Source organism: Schistocerca gregaria, chromosome 7 (genome assembly GCF_023897955.1).
Source record: "Schistocerca gregaria isolate iqSchGreg1 chromosome 7, iqSchGreg1.2, whole genome shotgun sequence".
NCBI classification, from domain to species: domain Eukaryota; kingdom Metazoa; phylum Arthropoda; class Insecta; order Orthoptera; family Acrididae; genus Schistocerca; species Schistocerca gregaria.
The window spans coordinates 318,637,325-318,659,409 of NC_064926.1; the positions used below are offsets into that span (position 1 = coordinate 318,637,325).

Here is a 22,085-nt window from a genome sequence, read left to right on the forward strand (position 1 = left end):
GTCTTCGTGTCATATTCTCCTCTGTTAATTCTGGAGGCGCGATACCAGTAGGAAGGTAGACTGCTTGCTGAGGTATGGTATGTCCGAAACGGACTGTCATAGTTCTAACACTTTCAGTTAGTGCGTCACTGCCTGCCTCTGTGACCGAGCGGTTCTAGGCGCTTTAATCTGGAACCGCACGACTGCTGCGGTCGCAGGTTCGAATCCTGCCTCGGGCATGGATGTGTGTGATTTCCTTAGGTTAGTTAGGTGTACGTAGTTCTAACTTCTACGGGATTGATGATCTCAGATGTTAAGTCCCATAGTGCTCAGAGCCATTTGAACCATTTTGCGTATTCACTGGCGCTGTTGGGGAAAATGTGGACTGGCTCTCTACTTAGTAGCCCGGATGACAAGAAGGCTTTAATGAACGGTCCTCTGAGTTTCCTGCAGTGGTTTACACAAACTAAATAAACATCTTAAATCATATTAGCACAGCTGGGATGCGACCAGGCGACCGTTCTATTTTGGAACCAACATTAATGATTTTTTTATAAACCTACAAACACATCACAACGTTGACTTAAGATCTTTGTTGTATACCCTTAATATTGAATTAAGCATTTTATTAAGTAAAAAGTTTGCACACAAAGAACACTACACGACGTGAACGAAGGGCCTTCAAGGAGTGCGAAGGCGGTTGGTGGGAGCTCTGAACGCCACAATTTTCAACCTAGCATGTTGATGCTGTATAACCAGATACGTAGGTATTTTTTTAAAACTGGTTTTTAACAATGTGGCAGCACTCTGAAATAAAAGTCAGTTTAATAATTTCTAAGATTCTGGAAGGCATGACGTCAGCAACTGTTGTTTAGGGGAACCGTTCAAATTGGAATATTAATTTTATTTATTACTTAATTACTATTTTCAAGCCCTAGCTCATTGTCAAATCACCCACTAAGCTAAGCAGTAACATCTATTATAACAGCCACATGTCTATTCATTCCAGTTAATCACGTCTTGTCAATTAATGCAAGATTGAAGTTCATTCAACCTACTAAGCCATGCACTAATTTACAAAATATGTTTAATTGCAGTTAATAGGCATGTGTCTATCGTAATGGATGCTACTGCATAGCTTAGTGGATGAGCTTATGCTCGAAATTAGTCGTCAAGCAGTAAGGAAAATTAATATTGCAACTTGGACCATTCTCCGCAACTTATTGCATAATTTGATGAAAGTCAATGTTTTCGACACTAAAGTCGTTATAAGAATGTGCACAAAAAATCGAAATTAAAATATATGGCAAAAATCGTACGTACTACAGTGTAGAAAGCGTCTACTCACAATTTACAAAGAGTTATAAAGCAATAGATTGTATATTTAATGAGGTACAACTCTCGCCAACTTGAAAACGTTATTAGGAAAGAACAAACGTTTAAAGTTTCAACCTGTATTTTCTAATGTGTGAACTGAATTAACGTATAATCCGCAGTGGCAGCATCGTTTAGTTAGCCTCTCTCTCGCCGATATCGAAAGACTCATTTTGATGAAATTATGTCGATTAAATGGCTTCCGCTTACCGATCGAAGTGTTTTTTGCACGACTGGGATTGCCTTTCGAACCTATTCTATAAGTGTAAATACGTTTTTTTATCATTTTCTAGCACTCACGTTTTACTTCGTACAAAAGAACAAGCGAATTGACAGACGAGAAACAGGCACGTGTTTTCAGACCGTTCACCATAAAAGTATCGTGTTACGAAGAGAAATCTCGTTGAAAATACTATTTTACTTGATACTAATGTCGTCTGTAATACTAGCCTAAACTAACAGGACCCCTATTCCGTCGTTAACTATTATAGTATTACATCGGTTACGTTCGAGCTCTAGGATACACCAGATACCCACGTAGTAAATCGTGATTTTAACATATTTTAACATTTACGGCACACTTGGTATGAATTAGTCTTAAATATAGACTCTCTAAGGAACATTTTAAGCCAATAAAAATTTCTGCCCCGGTCTACACCCTTCACGACGAGGTTCGGTGTTCTGGCCACCCTGGATGTGGTGTTCAGGCGGTTTCCTGCATCCGGCTAGGTGAATACCGCGCTGACACTCACGACTACTTCAGTTGCACTGTTCGCAAACACTGCGGTAAACGTTGTTAGGCTTTAACGTTGCTAACACTGGGCGCATACAGTTGGGATATACAACTTCCGGCTCGAGGCGTAAAGGGTGACAACAGGAAGGACAGTCAGCCACACTCTATAACTAACATTGCCAAATATAGATTAACTCGCCGACCCAGTGGAGACGGAAGAAAAGACTCCTAATGGCTTGATGGTTGTCGGTGTGACCTCGTGGGACGCATACAGAGTGATGTTTCATTGTATTTATTTCTAAAGTTTGGTTGACAGGTTTAGCACGCGCGTTCGACGCGTCACCAGTCATCGTAATGTTGAGCAGAGCACTTGTTACAGGGAGACGACGTGATCGTGACTGTAGAGAACGGCGACCTGAGGGGCGTGGTGGCCACGTCACTGAACGGCGCTCTCTACAACCAGTTCCTGGGCATACCGTTCGCCACGCCGCCTGTGGGAGATCTCCGATTCCGTGTGAGTACTAGATGTGGAAGTTCTAAAACACTGTGGCAACTCTGTATACAGGCGTTCAATCAGCAACGCAACACATTTTCATCTGAAAGCAGATTGGTTTTATTCAGGATCCCAATCAACATATTATTCCCTACTCTTCTGGATACAAATCCCTATTATCCATCATAATTTCCGTTCGTTGCGACTGCCTTACCCCACCTTACAGGAACCTGTATGCCTGCATGTTACCACTCCACTGGTAGAAGTCAAAGACCTCCCAGCATCATTAACTTCCTCATAATCCAAGTACTCCTCTCTGCGGGTCCAGATGGAAGTCGGGAGGTGCGAGATCTGGACTGTAGGGTATAAGAAGAACATCAGTTCAATGAAGTTTTGTGAGCTTCTTTCGGGTGCGCAGAATTGTGTGAGGCCTTGCGTTGTCATGGAAAAGAGAAGTTCGTTTGCATTTTTGTGGCGACGGACACGCTGAAAGTCGTTTCTTTGCTGTAAGAGTCACAACTGTGTGCACTGGCAACACCGACTCAGAGGAAGGCCTCGGCGCTTGTTCGTGACGTCACGTCAGCTAGGCACGGCGAACGCCAGGTCTGTTGCAGGCATACTCATAATGGTGGTGTCTCCCTCCCTAACACAGGTAAATATGAAACTATTGGTGGACGCTGACCAACATATATTGTTCTGAGAGATTTCTGCAATCAATTAATTGTGCAATTCATTACACTTCTTAACAAATAGTGTACTCCTGAACTTAAATTTCCACCTGTTTTGAGGATTGACATACAAAAACAACTTCATGACCCAGCAGCAACAGAATTCGCGCTTCTTTACTTTATTTGTAAATCTGAGTTTGTACTGGGAAACTGTGATCATATTGGTGCTCTTCTTTAGGTATCTTGGTTGACTATGGGGTGAGGAGCACTGAATGTTAATGAAATATCTTGTGATTGTACACGTTGGGGGAGGGGGTGGGGGACAGATGAGGCAACAGAGAGAAACTTGTTTTATCAAATAACTTTTTTTATCTTATAAAGTTTCTCCTTTCAGTTGCAAGAGGGGAATATTTATCTTTTCTAATGTGTATGTTTAAAAAAGTTTAAGCTCAGCAGTGTTGTCGATGTATGAAGCTATTTTGTTTCCTCTTTAGATTTCCTTTCGTTGAAAACGACTGTAATCTAATACCGAGCGAGATAGCGCAGTGGTTAGCACACTGGACTCGCATTCGGGAGGACGACGGTTCAATCCCGTCTCCGGCCATCCTGATTTAGGTTTTCCGTGATTTCCCAAGATCGTTTCAGGCAAATGCCGGGATGGTTCCTTTGAAAGGGCACGGCCGATTTCCTTCCCAATCCTTCCCTAATCCGAGCTTGCGCTCCGTCTCTAATGACCTCGTTGTCGACGGGACGTTAAACACTAACCACCACCACCATGTAATCTAATGACTGGCTACAGTTGGATATTTACACATGTAAATAAGTTCACATTTCCAGTGACGATCTCAAACGAAAATAAATAAATAAAAGAAACGAGTTCATTGTAAGGAGGTTGGGGTAAGTTTCGATAGCAAAAAATGGATCAAGTAAATATAGTTACTTGAATGTAAAATTTCCGAAGCTTGCAATGGGGCAAAGCGTCTTCTCATATTGATCTACGTTTGTTTCGACAGGATTCAGTAATACAGAACTATGATCTTCATTTGTAGCTTCACGATAGTAAGAAAATCTTTGATGTGAATGAAACTGCAGAATCCAAAACAATACCAAACATTTTGTCCAAAAATAAGAGTTTTATAGTGATAAGCACGCCCAGGCGTGTCTGCCTGCAACAGACCTGGCGTTCGCCGTGGCTAGCTGACGTGACGTCACCAACAAGCGCCGAGGCCTTCCTCTGAGTCGGTGTTGTCACTGGCCGGCACGCGGGGCATCTGACTGGTCTTCCCGACCTTCTTGCAGTGATGAGAGACTCCTCGCCCACTGTTCACTCCCAGGCCATCGTAAACATGCAGCGAGCGCCTTCGAATATCTGCAGTGCTGTGATTTTCGGCCGAAAGGAACTCAGTGACAGCACTCTGTTTGCAACACATTTCAGTTACAGACGGCATTTCGAAGGCTAGTTATAGCACCGCCACTTGTCGGTACTTCATGAAACTATAGGGACTGAAGTGGTAATATTCCACGATATTCCACAACAAACTCTGAATTTTTACAACCGAAATTGGTCGAGAACGCTCCATGTAGTAGTAGTAGTAGTAGTAGTAGTAGTAGTAGCTTTATTCATCCGTAGATCTCTTTTTACAAGGATATAGGACATGTCAAAGTATCTAAAAATTTAGATCAATTTAAAATAAGCTAATTCGTGTAAACATATATTTACAGACTTCTAGTTAGAGACAATCATTAGATTTACTTCTGGAATACAATACTTCTTTTACAAATAACTTATTAAATAATGTAATGCCACATTGTTCATCTCACTATTAGTCACTGCACACACTACACACACATTGTTTTATAACATTTCACTCACTACACACACACACACACACACACACACACACACAGGGTCTCTGGACCATTTTCTGTACCTCAACTTCCCCATTTGCTATCCTGCAAAACAGAGTCAGCATCCATCCATAATGAGTGAGATGTTGAGCTCAGAAAGATGGAAGAGGTGTTAGTGTTGTGCTATGCATAACTTGGAGTAAGTATTTGTAGAAAGGAAAAAAAGAAGGAAAAAACATAAAGTGAAGGTGTTATGTGGAATGTTGGGTATTTTATAATCATTATTATTATTATTATTATTATTATTTATTTGTATAACATTTTTTTAACAATCCCTTACTCTGTTTTAGCTAAGTAATCCTTCAATGTATAAAATGTATTGCATAACAGGTACTTTTTAGTTGCCTTTTTAAGTAAGTGTATTTTGGCAATTTCTTTAATCTCTTTTGGTAATTTACTGTACAGTTTTATTCCTTGGTAGAAAATGCTGTTTTGAGTTTTATGTTTATTTTTTCTCGGTAAATGTAAGTTGAGTCTATCTTTTGTTCCATGGTCATGAACAGAGCTGTTTGTGCTGTAATTACCAATTTTATTTTTGATGTGTACAACTGACTGGTAAATGTATTCACATGGAGCAGCTAAAATCCCCAGTGTTCTGAAAAGATCTTTACACTGAGCCCCACTAGTATTTTTAGTTATTATCCTTATGGCTCTTTTCTGGAATTTGAAAATTATCTTCATATTTTGTGCTTTTGTTCCCCAAAAACGAATTCCATAGCTAAGAACTCAGTATACGTATGTAACTAAAAGACACTGCATGTTACTCACTGATAATAGGATCCTAAGGGCATAACATGCTGATGACATTCTGTTTGCAAGTTCACACCACTCCAACTGAGAATCAATATTCATTCCTAGAAATTTTGCATTTGTTACACAGTCTATAGAGGTGCCATCTTTAATTTAACATTTTCATGTTTCCTCTTCAAACTTAAATTCATGGCATTAGTTTTCCTTATGTTCAATGTCACTTTATTACTTATTGACCAATCATAAACTTCCTTGAGAGTTTCATTTGCTTTCTCAGCAAGGAGTTCTCTTTTTTGTCTCAGTGACTATAATATTGCTGTCATCAGTGAAGATGATTTTTTCACCATGAGTAACACTACTGGGAAAGTCATTGATGTATATCAGAAACAGTATTGGTCCTAATATGCTACCTTGTGGAACCCCTATATTAGTGTACTATGGTTCTGATAAGTGTTTTACTAAATGTTTAGATCTATTTGAGGTATGTGTTACCTCTACTCTTCGTACCCTATCTGTTAGGTATGATCTAAACCAGTCGTTAGCTACCCCTCTTATTCCTAATGCTTCTAATTTATTTAATAGAATCTTGTGGTCGACTGTATCAGACGCCTTAGAAAGATCCAAAAATATGCCTATGATCTTACTTGTTTTCTCATTTCCGGAGCAGACCAGTTCTCTTTGATTTTAGAGACAGTGTAAGCACGTTGATCATTTTATTTAAGTGATTATACAAATAATCCTTTCTGTAACCTGCTTCAGTTCATGTGAACTACATGAAGGCTCGTACCGTTTTACAGCGACCCTTATGTAGGGTCGACGAACAACTACAACAAAGGACTACAGGGAAGAACAGAGCTATGTGTTAGTATTATTTTAAATAACCTTATAATCTAACATCATTAGCGAAAAATCATTACCTTTCTCCTTACTACCAGCCATTTCAGTAAACTGAGGTGAAGCACAAGTGGCTTACGTACATACAGGAGTACCAAAGGAGTGTAACTTGTCACCAGTGTGGTTCATCCTCTATATTGAGAAAGCATTTCAGAAATGTATAGAATGTATAATATAAAGAGTATAAATACTTCACCTATGTTTTAGGGGTCTGAGTAACTACACTCCTGGAAATTGAAATAATAACACCGTGAATTCATTGTCTCAGGACGGGGAAACTTTATTGACACATTCCTGGGGTCAGATACATCACATGATCACACTGACAGAACCACAGGCACATAGACACAGGCAACAGAGAATGCACAATGTCGGCACTAGTACAGTGTATATCCACCTTTCGCAGCAATGCAGGCTGCTATTCTCCCATGGAGACGATCGTAGAGATGCTGGATGTAGTCCTGTGGAACGGCTTGCCATGCCATTTCCACCTGGCACCTCAGTTGGACCAGCGTTCGTGCTGGACGTGCAGACCGCGTGAGACGTCGCTTCATCCAGTCCCAAACATGCTCAATAGGGGACAGATCCGGAGATCTTGCTGGCCAGGGTAGTTGACTTACACCTTCTAGAGCACGTTGGGTGGCACGGGATACATGCGGACGTGCATTGTCCTGTAGGAACAGCAAGTTCCCTTGCCGGTCTAGGAATGGTAGAACGATGGGTTCGATGACGATTTGGATGTACCGTGCACTATTCAGTGTCCCCTCGACGATCACCAGAGGTGTACGGCCAGTGTAGGAGATCGCTCCCCACACCATGATCCCGGGTGTTGGCCCTGTGTGCCTCAGTCGTATGCAGTTCTGATTGTGCACGGCGCCAAACACGCATACGACCATCATTGGCACCAAGGCAGAAGCGACTCTCATCGCTGAAGACGACACGTCTCCATTCGTCCCTCCATTCACGCCTGTCGCGACACCACTGGAGGCGGGCTGCACGATGTTGGGGCGTGAGCGGAAGACGGCCTAACGGTGTGCGGGACCGTAGCCCAGCTTCATGGAGACGGTTGCGAATGGTCCTCGCCGATACCCCAGGAGCAACCGTGTCCCTAATTAGTTTCGAAGTGGCGGTGCGGTCCCCTACGGCAGTGCGTAGGATCCTACGGTCTTGGTGTGCATCCGTGCGTCGCTGCGGTCCGGTCCCAGGTCGACGGGCACGTGCACCTTCCGCCGACCACTGGCGACAACATCGATGTACTGTGGAGACCTCACGCCCCACGTGTTGAGCAATTCGGCGGTACGTCCACCTGGGCCTCCCGCATGCCCACTATACGCCCTCGCTCAAAGTCCGTCAACTGCACATACGGTTCACGTCCACGCTGTCGCGGCATGCTACCAGTGTTAAAGACTGCGTTGGAGCTCCGTATGCCACGGCAAACTGGCTGACACTGACGGCGGCGGTGCACAAATGCTGCGCAGCTAGCGCCATTCGACGGCCAACACCGCGGTTCCTGGTGTGTCCGCTGTGCCGTGCGTATGATCATTGCTTGTACAGCCCTCTCGCAGTGTCCGGAGCAAGTATGGTGGGTCTGACACACCGGTGTCAATGTGTTCTTTTTTCCATTTCCAGGAGTGTATATCGGTACGGTAGCTCAGCGTGCAGCCCTTTTTCATAAAAACTGAGTAAAGTAATCAAAGATCAACTTGAACGGATGTCATATTACGTCCGCCCAGACCAAACTCAACAAACAACACCGAAAAAAAGAAAAAAAACGGTGATAGAGTCTTTGATTAATGATCGGATACAAAACCAGCCACCGCTTAAATTTTGATTAATAATCAGTATTGGCCGACGAAGAATTCCGGCATAATAAGTCACCTTGCCAAAGAGGGTGGAGGAGTGGACGTAGTTTCAGGGCACTCTCTTGTCCTGGGGTGGGAAACTGCCGCCAATGGTGGAAGATAGGTTTGTTCTTATGAGAACCGATAGCAAACCAACACAGACAACAATATTTCAGGGCATAAATGCCTACGCCTAAAGCTAAAGATGAAGCGATAGAGAAAGTATAGGAAGATACTGAAAGGATAATACAATGCGTAAAGGGAGATGAAAATCTAATAGTCATGTGGAACTGGAATGCAGTTGTAGGGGAAGGAGTAGAAGGAACGGATACAAGAGAATATGGGCTTGGAACAAGGAGCGATAGAGGAGAAAGACTAATTAGGTTTTGTAATAAATTTCAACTATTAATAGCGAATACACTATTCAAGAATAACAAGAGGAGGAGATATACTGGGTAAGGCCGGATAATAGGCGAAGGTTTTAGTTAGATAACATTATGGTCAGGCAGAGGTTCCGAAATCAGATTTTGGTTTGTAAAGGGTACCCAGGAACAGACATAGTCACAGATTACAATATAGTAGTGATGAAGACTAGTCTGAAGATTAAAAGATTAGTCAGGAAGAATCAGTACACAAAGAAGTAGGAATCGGAAGTACTAAGGATAACGAGATACGTTTAAATTCCCTAATGTTATTGTTACAGCAGTAACGAATAGTTCAGTAGGCAGAATAGTTGAGAAGGATTGAACATCTGTAAAAAGGGCAATCAGAAGTTGCAACGAAAAACGTGGGTACATCGGAGGTAACTGCGAAGAGAAGAAATACTTCAGTTTATCGATGAAAGAAGGAAGTACAAAAATGTACAGGGAAAATCTGGAATACAGAAATACAAACGCTGAGGAATGAAATAAATATGAAGTGCAGGGAAGCTAAGTCGTAATGGCTGCATGAAAAACGTGAACAAATCGAAAAAGAAAGTCGGAAGGATTGACTCCGCATATAGGAAAGTCAAAACAACCTTCGGTGAAATTAAAAGCAAGGATGGTAACATTAAGAGTGCAACGGGAATTCCATTGTTAAATGCAGAGGAGAGAACGGATAGATAGAAAGAGTACATTGAAGACCACTATTAAGGGAAAGTTTTGTCTGATATGTTATAAGAAGAAACAGGAGTCGATTTAGAAGAGATAGGGGATCCAGTATTAGAATCAGAATTTAAAAGACTTTTGAGGGACTTGAGGCAGAAGGGATGGATAACATTCCATCAGAATGTCTAAAATCATTGAGGGGAAGTGGCATCAAAACTACCATCCACGTTGGTGTGTAGACTGTATGAGTCTGGCGACATACCATCTGACTTTCGCAAAAATTCATCCACGTAATCAGGAAGACTGTAGGGGCTGACAAGTGCGAGCATTATCACACAAGCACCTTAATATCTCATGCATCCAAGTTGCTTACAAGAATAACATACAGAAGAATTGGAAAGAAAATTGAGGATGTGTTAGATGACGATCAGTTTGGCTTTTGGAAAGGTAAATGCACCAGAAAGGAAATTCTAACGTTCCGGTTGATTATGGAAGCAAAACTAAAGTGAAGTCAAGATTCGTTGAAAGTATTTTCCGTCGTGGAAAAAGAGTTCGGCAGTGTAAAATGGTGCAAGATGTTCGAAATTCTGAGAAAAATCGGAGTAAGCTACAAGGAGAGACGGGTAATATGCATAAGAGCTGAGAGGGAATAATAGGAGTGAACGACCAAGACCGAAGCAATCGGATTAAAGAGGGTGTACGACAAGGATGTAGACTTTCGCCCCTACTGTTCAATCTGTACATCGGAGAAGCAATGATGGAAATAAAAGAAAGGTTTAGTTGTTGTTGTTGTCTTCAGTAGTGAGACTGGTTTGATGTACCTCTCCATGCTACTCTATCCTGTGCAACCTTCTTCATCACCCAGTACCTACTGCAACCTACATCCTTCTGAATACGCTTAGTGTATTCATCTCTTGGTCTCCCTCTACGATTATTACCCTCCATGCTGCCCTCCAATGCTAAATTTGTGATCCCTTGATGCCTCAGAACATGTCCTACCAATCGGTCCCTTCTTCTTGTCAAGTTGTGCCACAAACTCCTCTTTTCCCCAATTGTGTTCAATACCTCCTCATCAGTTATGTGATCTACCCATCTAATCTTCATCATTCTTCTGTAGCACCACATTTCAAAAGCTTCTATTCTCTTCCTGTCCAAACTATTTATCGTCCATGTTTCACTTCCATACATGGCTACACTCCATACAAATACTTTCAGAAAAGACTTCCTGACACTTAAATCCATACTCGATGTTAACAAATTTCTCTTCTTCAGAAACGCTTTCCTTGCCATTGCCAGTCTACATTTTATATCCTCTCTACTTCGTCCATCATCAGTTATTTTGCTCCCCAAATAGCAAAACTCCTTTACCACTTTAAGTGTCTCATTTCCTAATTTAATTCCCTCAGCATCACCCGACTTAATTCGACTACATTCCATTATCCTTGTTTTGTTTTTGTTGATGTTCATCTTATATCCTCCTTTCAAGACACTATCCATTCCGTTCAACTGCTCTACCAAGTCCTTCGCTGTCTCTGACAGAATTACAATGTCATCGGCGAACCTCAAAGTTTTATTTCTTCTCCATGGATTTTAATACCTACTCCGAATTTTTATTTTGTTTCCTTTGCTGCTTGCTCAATATACAGATTGAATAACATCGGGGACAGGCTACAACCCTGTCTCACTCCCTTCCCTACCGCTGCTTCCCTTTCATGCCCCTCGATTCTTATAACTGCCATCTGGTTTCTGTACAAATTGTAAATACCCTTTCGCTCCCTGTATTTTACCCCTGCCGTCTTTATAATTTGAAAGAGAGTATTCCCGTCAGCATTGTCGAAAGCTTTCTCGAAGTCTACAAATGCTAGAAACGTATGTTTCCCTTTCCTTAATCTATTTTCTAAGATAAGTCATAGGGTCAGTATTGCCTCACGTGTTCCAACATTTCTGCGGAATCCAGTAGTGGAATTGAAATTAAGGTTGAAAAGATATCAATGATACGATTTGCTGATGACATTGCTATCATGAGTGAAAGTGAAGAGGGATTAAGGATCTGAATGGTCTGATGAGTACAGAATATGGAATGAGAGTAAATCGGAGATAGACGAAAGTAATGGGAAGTGGCAGAAATGAGAACAGCGAGAAACTTAACATCATGATTGATGGTCACGAAGCACAAGGAATTCTGATACCTTGGAACAAAATAACCAATGAATCACAAAGCAAGAAGGACGTCAAAAGCAGACAAGGACGTGCCAAAATGCCATTCCTGGCGAAGAGACGTCTACTAGTATCAAACATTGGCCTGAATTCGAGGAAGAAATTTCTGAGAATCTACGTTTGGAGCACAGCAATCTATAGAGTGAAACATAGACTGTGGGGAAAACCGGAACAGAAGTGAATCGAACCGTCTAAGATGTGGTGCTACAGACGAATATTGAAAATTAGGTGGACTGATAAGGTGAGGAGTGAGGAGGTTCTGCACAAATTCGGAAAGCACTGATAAGGAGAAGGGACAGAATAATAGGACATGTATTAAGACATCGGGGAATGACATCCGTGGAACTAGAGGAAGCTGTAGGGGGAAAAAACTGTAGAGAAAGACAGAGATTGGATCACATCCAGCAAATAATTGAGGACTTAGGTTGCAAGTGCTATTCTGAGAAGAAGAGGTTGACAGAGAGGAGAAGGAAAATAAGTACATAAAATTATGCTTTAAGCCCTGATTATATTACAGTTATCACAAAATAAGTAAAACAGCTTAACAATGGAAAGAATTTATATAAACACCCTGCAAAAAATTTTCAACATATTACCATACGTGTCAACGTAGCTCTTTGTCTTTGTGATGGCCCTAATTCGGCGAGGAAGAGAGTTCACAAGCTGCTTCAACTATCCCACTTACATTGATTGTTAATCAGACCCTGTTGAGCTAACAAATAACGAGAAGGTCGGTTACTACGCTCTACCCCCTGTTCCAAGTAGCTCTCTACATTTCTGTGGGATTAATGCCGTCGCCACACGGGACGAGGCAGCTAACGCTGACGTGTACGCACACGGATACCCGTCACGGGACAACGGGCGCCGTCGGAAAAGGCCAAGAGCTGATTAACGTGTTTTTGCGCTCTTAGCGCCCTCAAGCCGGAGATGTCGGATTTATGTGGCTCGCAAACGATATAATTTGTTCACGCAAATGGATGCGCGTGGAATTCATACGTTAGCCCTACTAAAAGGCACATTTGTAAATAATAGATTTCATCTATCAGTCATCATTTCGAAATTTTATTGGCAGATCTATATTTCAGCTAGAAGCTAGCCATTCTCAATGCACTATCATTTTTGATCAATGAAATACTAGTATTCAATGAACTGTGGATGAAGCCCGACCAACAGGCATTACATGCATTGATAAAAAATGATAGTGCATTGAGAATGGCTAGTTTCTAGCTGAAATCTAGATCTGCCAATAAAATTTCAAAAGGACGACTGATAGCTGAAATCTATTATTTACAAGTCAATATAACAGTCGCTGCGTGCAACAGCCATCTGAATGGAAGGTAACATGACAAAATGCACATTTCCTTTTTTGACTATATGCTAATCATGTTGTTATGTCTGTGACGTACAGAAATAAAAACTTCGATAAACGCGGACGTGTAGTAAGACAAAAGGAAAGATACATGTCTACTCCCGGAGGGACATCAGCTTACAAATGTTCACCTAATGGAACAAACTCCCTCATGATAGAGAGCGCACTTATAACATCAAAAATTATCTCTACAGATTTCGTGGGAAACTCCATAAGATTTTAGAAAATGTGAAGGTGGAAAAAAAATTGGATGCATAAGGACGCCACCCCTTTTCCATCCCAAATTCGTAATGCCTCAACCAACTATGCTATACTTTTCTCTTTAGAAGTAAAAAGAAAACTGCCATCTTAGTATGGTGAGTACTACCTGTTCTTCACGTAAAGGAAAGTAAATCGAAATCTTTTATTTTAAAATGTTTTCTTGTACAACTAAAACTGGCTCCATGCCAAATAATGGAAAAAGATACAAATAATATTGATAGTAACTTAAAGATTCTTTTTTACCTTGTGCTGAAACTTTTTTTTCCTATCTCAGCGTGGTGCCTGTCTCAAATGTCTTCTTCTTGAATGTTTGAGTTTGCAGTTTTTCTACATCTTATCTTAATTTGAGTAGTATGTCAGTTTCCAGATGTTGGTGTCCTGAGTGTGGTGTCTCCCTGTTCTGAGAACGACAAGCCGCGATTTTTTCATGTGTTTGTGATATTTCATTTGGCACTAGGTACTGACTCAAAAGAAATTGATTCACATCTGCATCATAATTTTCAACATGTTACTATATGTGTCAACATAATCTATTTGTCCACTTATCTTTGCATGTTCATATTCCATATAAGCACAGTACTCTTCAAGTATTGGTGATATAAGCAGCGGTGTAATCCAACCGGTGGCATTGTGGTTCCTGCGGGGTTATCTGTTTTCTTTTTCTGGTCTGGTTAACTGATGCTGACGTTGTGCGGATCCTGTGCCGTGATCAGCATGTGAATTAAGGTATCTACATGACAGCATGTGGCACAGACTAGTGTGGGTTCAAGTGGATGACGAGGAACATCTCATTGGTGATAACTTTGTCGTTAGTGATTAGATACCATGTAGACCGGACGCGTGGCGGTAATACAGAATTATGGTTATTTCTCCAGATGGTGTTCCATTTAGCTTGCTGCCATTTTTGAATGTGAGAAAGGTATAGATTCTCGTGTTGTTCTAAGGTGGATGGATGTCAGCTTTTCGTGTGTAGATAACTAAACTCGTTGTAGTAGTGTTTACTATGGCGAAAGCTTATTGGTAACATAATTTCGTTTATTGGTAGCATTATACTGCATGCCCTCCATTATGACGTTAAGTTCTTAATTAAGCTAGGTGTATGATTGGTGATAGTTTTACGCGTACTCCTCGTGATGTTCCATAGCTGTAGATAGTCTGATTGTGTGCACTCATTGCAGGAGATCCAAGTCCCTGTCAGTATAAATTCATGTTATGGCTCTGATGTGGTGCAACATGTCTGTAATGTTTTTTGTCGCCATCACATCTGGTGCCGCGCCACAGTAAACTCCGTGCTGTGCTCTCGTTGCACGTCAATCGAGATGGGTAGCATCACCAATGCCTCCTCCTATATGGAGCATCGTCGGCTTTCTCTTGTTTAGCTTCGCACCGACGAAGGTGTTAAAGACGTTCAAGTTCCCCATTTCCGTCAGATTTGCTATGGATTTAACTGCTAAGCAAACGTAGTCAGCATAATCAAAGGAAGGCACTATCTCCGTTCCGATGTTGATTCCAAGTGATCACTGGCTGGTACGTAGAACGCCATTGCTAGGGGACAACCTTGCCTATTAGATATCGCAAATACACACACACAAAAAAACAATTTTGCATCACCTTGGTTCCGAGAGTTTCTGAACCTGTACAGAAAATTGGAATAGAGGTGAACATAAACATCATTTCCGCCGTTTTTATTGCTCATGAAAACCACACATTGCACGTTGTGCAGCCATAGAGCGAGGCCTGCGGGAATGGTGATCCAGATTTCGGTACGAACCAGTACCTCCAATACCGAGTAGCACGTCCCCTTGCATTGATGCATGCCTGTATTAGTCGTGGCATACTATCCACAAGCTCATCAAGGGACTATTGGTCCAGATTGTCCCACTCCTCAACGGCGATCCCTCAGATCCCTCAGAGTGGTTGACGGGTCACGTCGTCCATGAACAGCCCTTTTTAATCTATCCTAGGCATTTTCGATAGGGCTCATGTCTGGAGGACATGCTGGCTACTCTAGTCGAGCGTTATCGTTGTCCTGATGCAAGTCATTCACAAGATGCGCACAATGGGGAAGCGAATTGTATCCATGCAGACGAATGCCTCGCCATTATGCTGCTGCTATGGTTCCTCTGTCGGTCGGAGGATGGCATTCATGTATCGTACAGCCCGTTACAGCGCCTTCCATGACCAACAGCGGTGTACATCGGCCCCACATAATGCCACCGCAAAACAGCAGGGAACCTCCACCTTGCGGCACTCTCTGGACGGTGTGTCTAAGCCATTCAGCGTGACGGGGTTGCCTCCAGACACGTCTCCGACGATTGTGTGGTTGAAGGCATATGCGACACTCTTCAGTGAAGATAACGTGATGCCAGTCTTGAGCGGTCCATTCGGCATGTTGTTGGGCCCATCTGTACCGCGCTGCATGGTATCGTGGTTGGTAGATGGACCTCGTCATAGACGTCGGGAGTGAAATTGCGCATCATGCAGCCTATTGTGCACATTTTGCGTGACACGACGTCCTGTGGCTGCACGAAAAGCATTATTCAATACGGTGGCGTCACTGTCAGGGTTCCTCTGAGCCATAATCCTTTGGTAGCGGTCATCCACTGCGACAGTAGCTCTTGGACGGCCTGAGAGAGACATGTCATCGACAGCTTCTGTCTCTCTGTATCTCCTCCATGTCCGAACAACATCGCTTTGGTTCACTCCGGTTCTAGGCGCTACAGTCTGGAACCGAGCGACCGCTACGATCGCAGGTTCGAATCCTGCCTAAGGCATGGATGTGTATGATGTCCTTAGGTTAGTTAGGTTTAATTAGTTCTAAGTTCTAGGCGACTGATGACTTCAGAAGTTAAGTCGCGTAGTGCTCAGAGCCATTTGGTTCACTCCTAGACGCTTGGACACTTCCCTTGTTGAGAGTCCTTCCTGCCACAAAGTAACAATGCGGACGCGATCGAGCCGCGATATTGACCGTCTAGCCATGGTTGACCTACAGGCAACACGAACCCTGTACCTCCTTCCTGGTGGAAGGACTGGAACTGATAGGCTGTCGGACCACCTCCGTCTAATAGGCACCGCTCGTGTATGACGGCATGGTGGTTTACGTCTTTGTACGGGTTTAGTGACATCTCTGAACAGTCAAAGGGACTGTGTCTGTGTACAATACCCCCATCAACGTCTATCTTCAGGAGTTCTGGGAACCGGGACGATGCAAAACTTTCTTTGATGTGTGTATTATTTTGTCAGCCAGGTGACCAGTAATCAAGATATGTGATGTATTGAAACGAATTGCTGCAGTAGTTTGATGAAACGTTAGCCGAAACTGAAAGCTGTTCGGAATTTAAGGACCGATCGATCACGAAATGGAAACCGTAGTGATAATCAAAAATGTTTTATTTGCTGCAGTTTGCTATACCATCCAGCTACTTCTTTACATAGGTGCCGCTCCAACTTAGTCATTTGTCGTAGCATTGTGCCAACTTTCTAACACTCTATCATAAAAAACAGCTGCCTGTGGTTTCTCTTCGCTGCTCTGCAGTTCGTTGTCTGCACCAAAACGTTTTAATAGCCAGCGGTTCACGTGAGCAGAGAGCCAAGTCCGGGCTGCATGGTGGTTGATCACAACACGTTCCACCTAAAACTCTGCAGGGGCGTTCTCACTGCCGCTGTAGTGTGCGGCGAAGAATTCTCATGAAGAAAGAAATGCATGAGAGTTACGTTATGTGGGGTTGCATGAAATCAGGAGAAATCTCTCCGCAGGACCCATACTTAGTGCGAGATTGTTGGTCTAGGCATCTTTACCTGTTCACTGTGTGCTCAGAACTAAAAAGAGATTGGTGAAACGATTGACAGGCTTGCTAGAGACACTGCTCAACACGTCTGTGCAAAGCATCATCGGATTTTCACTGTCATTTCCATTTCGAGACCGATTGGAGCTTACTTCCCGAACAGCCCTAGTAAGCATTAATGAATTCTCTTGACACAACTACTGTAAGATACTAACCTATCTAGAAACATACTACTCCTAGTAGTTGTAATTGTTAGTCTGCAGATGAAGTACATACCGTTATAACGTTGTTCACTATGCTGTTTTCAGTCATCAATGAAAATATCTGCTTTAATATCCCTAAAACCCTGTATATAGCGCTCCAAAGCGACAAGTGTCCTTTATAGGGGTGTGTAAAATTTTGCAAACTAATGTGAGGTGGAAGTGAAACGTGGACGATAAAGAGTTTAGACAAGAAGAGAATAGAAGCTTTCGAAATGTGGTGCTACAGAAGAATGCTGAAGATTAGATGGGTAGATCATATAAATAATGAGGAGGTATTGAATAGAATTGAGGACAAGAGGAACTTGTGGCACAACTTGACTAGAAGAAGTGATCGATTGGTAGGACATGTTCTGAGACATCAAGGGATCACCAATGTAGTATTGGAGGGCAGCGTGTAGGGTAAAAATCGAAGAGGGAGACCAAGAGATGACTACACTAAGCACATTCAGAAGGATGTAGGCTGCAGTAGGTACTGGGAGATGAAGAAGCTAGCACAGGATAGAGTAGCATGGAGAGCTGCATCAAACCAGTCTCAGGACTGAAGACCACAAACACAGCAATGTGAGGTGTCTGATCTGGTCTGAGGACATGGAGATCTCAATATGTTCAGACTAAAGCACTGTATAAATGAAAAAAAAAAAACTGAATCATATCGTTGCCTGAAGAAGGAGTTGTGCAACATCAAAGAATGCTGGAGGGCATCTTTCTACATCTGAAAGATGATGTTTATTCAGATTTCGTGCTAGTCGCATAAGAGTTGCTCTAGTAGCGCCACTATGACCATGCGGATCAGGTTTGCTTCAAATACACGCACTAAACGTCGTGGGTAGAAGTTATCTTTAAGACTGGACGTTCTGAGCAGATGTTAATCAAGAACGCCTTTAAGGCGACAAAAGACGCCCGTCTCAACATCTCATTCAGTATGAATTAGGTCGTGTAATAGGGCTACGAGAGGGTGGATGTTTCTTCTGAGATATTGCTGAAAGACGTGGCAGAAATGTAGCTATTGTACATGACTGCTGGCAGCGGTAGTCACGAGAATGTAAGGGTACAGGAAGACTGGGCTCCGGACGCTCACGTGGCATTGCAGGTAAGGAAGACCATCGTGTTCAGCGTATGGCTCTGAAGCATCCTTCAGCATCTGCAACAACAATTTGAGCACAATTTGGCATCACAGTGACACAACGAACGGTGACTAATCGGTTACTTCAAGGGCAAATCCGAGGCAGACGCCCTCTGGCATGCATTCCACTGACCGGAAACCATCGCCATTTGCGATTTCAGTGCTGTCAAGCTAGAGCTCATTGGAGGGCAGGGTGGAGGTCTGTTTTGTTTTCAGAAGAAAGCTGGTTCTTCTTCAGTGCCAGTGACAGCCGTGTGTTGGTTAGAAGGACGCCAGCTGGTGGCCTGAAACCAACCTCTCTGCGTGCTAACGCACGACCTACACCTGCATTTTGTTTTTAAGAAGTGGAGCCCCTCCACGCCCACACCGGCATGATGGACAACTCAGAAGGTCTACTACCATCTGTGCATAAGGTTTAGTGTTCACTAAAGCGAGGTGTCGCAGGATGTGGGTACTGCGATGTTTGCGTACGTCTCCTTAAGGCTAACCATTAATACGCGCTCATCTGGAGACAGATTGGGTCGAAAGTCGAACGAAGGAAGCGGTTTGAGGGTCAGAGGGAAAAAAAGTGTCAAGGCAAGCGCCAAGGGAAAAAAACCTCTGCGATAGTTAGGTCGGGTAGTAACAGCAGTAGTGGATGTCTTGCGGACAGCGACAGGTCATGCGAGGATGAGTTAAGTTAGAAGCGGGTACCATGCAATCGGATACCATCTCATGCTATGTGTTGGTCATAAGAGATCAGTCCGTCACGGTATTGCAGCACTGTGTGCTAGAGTTTGAGCTGTGAGAGCCCAGTGCCGTGCTGTCAGTGGTGGCTTCGCGCGGGGGAGGGTACAGGTCATCCATCGGTGTCTGGTGGGCGTGCGTCGAAACCAAGCGCGGCGGCTGAGTCTCTCCCGTGTGACAGCCCTGGTAGCCCACTCGTCAGAGCAGAGCTGCTCGGAGCCGATAGGCTTCGGCGTTGTTGCGGCGCCTTCCGTCTTCTTCGGTGTCCAGTGTGTCCGCCGCGGTGCGTCCTTCCGCCGGCTGCTCCGTCAAGGGAGCGGCGGCTGGCTTATTCTCTTCGCCTGCGGCGTCCCCACAGACGTCGTGCGCCATCTGCGAGCGCAACTGCCGCAGTTGGCTGCATACCTCCTCCGTCTCTGCAGTCAGGGTGGCCTCAAAAAGGCTGTCCTATCCGCGATGTACTTGAGGCCAATATTATGGAAATGGAAGAAGATGTAGATGAAGATGAAATGGGAGATACGATACTGCGTGAAGAGTTTGACAGAACACTGAAAGACCTGGGTCGAAACAAGGTCCCCGGAGTAGACAACACTCCATTGGAACTACTGACGGCCTTGGGAGAGCCAGTCCTGACAAAACTCTACCATCTGGTAAGCAAGATGTATGAAACAGGCGAAATAACCTCAGACTTCAAGAAGAATATAATAATTCCAATCCCAAAGAAAGCAGGTGTTTACAGATGTGAAAATTACCAAACAATCAGTTTAATGAGCCACAGCTGCAAAATACTAACACGAATTCTTTACAGACGAATGGAAAAACTAGTAGAAGCCGACCTCCGGGAAGATCAGTTTGGATTCCGAAGAAATACTGGAACACGTGAGGCAATACTGACCCTACGCCTTATCTTAGAAGAAAGATTAAGGAAAGGCAAACTTACGTTTCTAGCATTTGTAGACTTAGAGAAAGCTTTTGACAATGTTGACTGGAGTACTATCTTTCAAATTCTAAAGGTGGCAGGGGTAAAATATAGGGAGCGAAAGGCTATTTATAATTTGTGCAGAAACCAGATGGCAGTTATAAGAGTCGAGGGACATGAAAGGGAAGCAGTCGTTGGGAAGGGAGTAAGACAGGGTTGTAGTCTCTCCCCGATGTTATTCAATCTGTATATTGAGCAAGCAGTAAAGGAAACAAAAGAAAAATTCGGAGTAGGTATCAAAATCCATGGAGAAGAAATAAAACTTTGAGGTTCGCCGATGACATTGTAATTCTGTCAGAGACGGCAAAGGACTTGGAAGAGCAGTTGAATGGAATGGATAGCGTCTTGAAAGGAGGATATAAGATGAACACCAACGAAAGCAAAACGAGGATAATGGAATGCAGTCGAATTAAGTCGGGTGATGCTGAGGGAATTATATTAGGAAATGAGACGCTTAAAGTAGTAAAGGAGTTTTGCTATTTGGGGAGTAAAATAACTGATGATGGTCGAAGTAAAGAGGATATAAAATGTAGACTGGCAATGGCAAGGAAAGCGTTTCTGAAGAAGAGAAATTTGTTAACATCGAGTATAGATTTAAGTGTGAGGAAGTCATTTCTGAAAGTATTTGTATGGGGTGTAGCCATGTATGGAAGTGAAACATGGCCGATAAATAGTTTGGACAGGAAGAGAATAGAAGCTTTCGAAATGTGGTGCTACAGAAGAATGCTGAAGAATAGATGGGTAGATCACATAACTAATGAGGAGGTACTGAATAGGATTGGGGAGAAGAGAAGTTTGTGACACAACTTGACCAGAAGAAGGTATCGGTTGGTAGGACATGTTCTGAGGCATCAAGGAATCACCAATTTAGTATTGGAGGGCAGCGTGGAGGGTAAAAATCGTATAGGGAGACCAAGAGGTGAATACACTAAGCAGATTCAGAAGGATGTAGTTGCAGTAGGTACTGGGAGATGAAGAAGCTTACACAGGATAGAATAGCATGGAGAGCTGCATCAAACCAGTCTCAGGACTGAAGACCACAACAACAACAACCACAATCCGCGTCATAGCTGCTTTGGAGTTATGGTCTGAATTGCGATTTTGTTTGACAACAGGAACATTTTCGTGGTTATTCCATGCAACTTGAGTGCAAATTTGTAATCAGTCTGGTTGTGACCTGTTGTGATGCCATTCATTAATAGCTGTCTGGTGCCTGTTTCCCAACAGGACATCGCTCGCTCACCTACTGCTTTTGCAGCCCAATAAGCTCTACAGAGTGCCGACACGTTATCTTGGCCTGCTCAATCACCGGATCTGCCTCCAATCTAGCACATATGAGACATCATCGGACGACAACTCCAGCGTCGTCCACCACAAACAGCATTAACGGTCCCTGTATTGACCGAGCAAGTGCACCAGGCATCAAACCCCAACCCACAAAATGACATTCGGCACCTGTACAACACAACGCACCCGCGCTTGCATTCAGCATTTTAGCATTTACACCGGTAATTAATGTACCAGCATTTCACATTTGCAATGGCTTATCTCACACTTGCATTAAGCTGCGATTTGCAATGTTAATAACTTAAAATTGTTACCTAGACACATGTAGTCCCGAAATTTCATTAGTC

At 43.1% G+C, this 22,085-nt stretch overlaps 1 protein-coding gene across 3 annotated transcripts in view; it reads left to right on the forward strand.

The window, feature by feature from the left end:
- The window catches only part of LOC126281422 (juvenile hormone esterase-like), a 103,650-nt gene that overhangs the window by 22,388 nt on the left and 59,177 nt on the right, over positions 1-22,085 (forward strand). For all 3 annotated transcript variants that reach the window (XM_049980366.1, XM_049980367.1, XM_049980365.1), the window contains one exon: positions 2,466-2,600. In XM_049980366.1, coding sequence (XP_049836323.1) covers positions 2,466-2,600 — 135 coding nt within the window. The remainder of the gene's footprint in view (positions 1-2,465; positions 2,601-22,085) is intronic.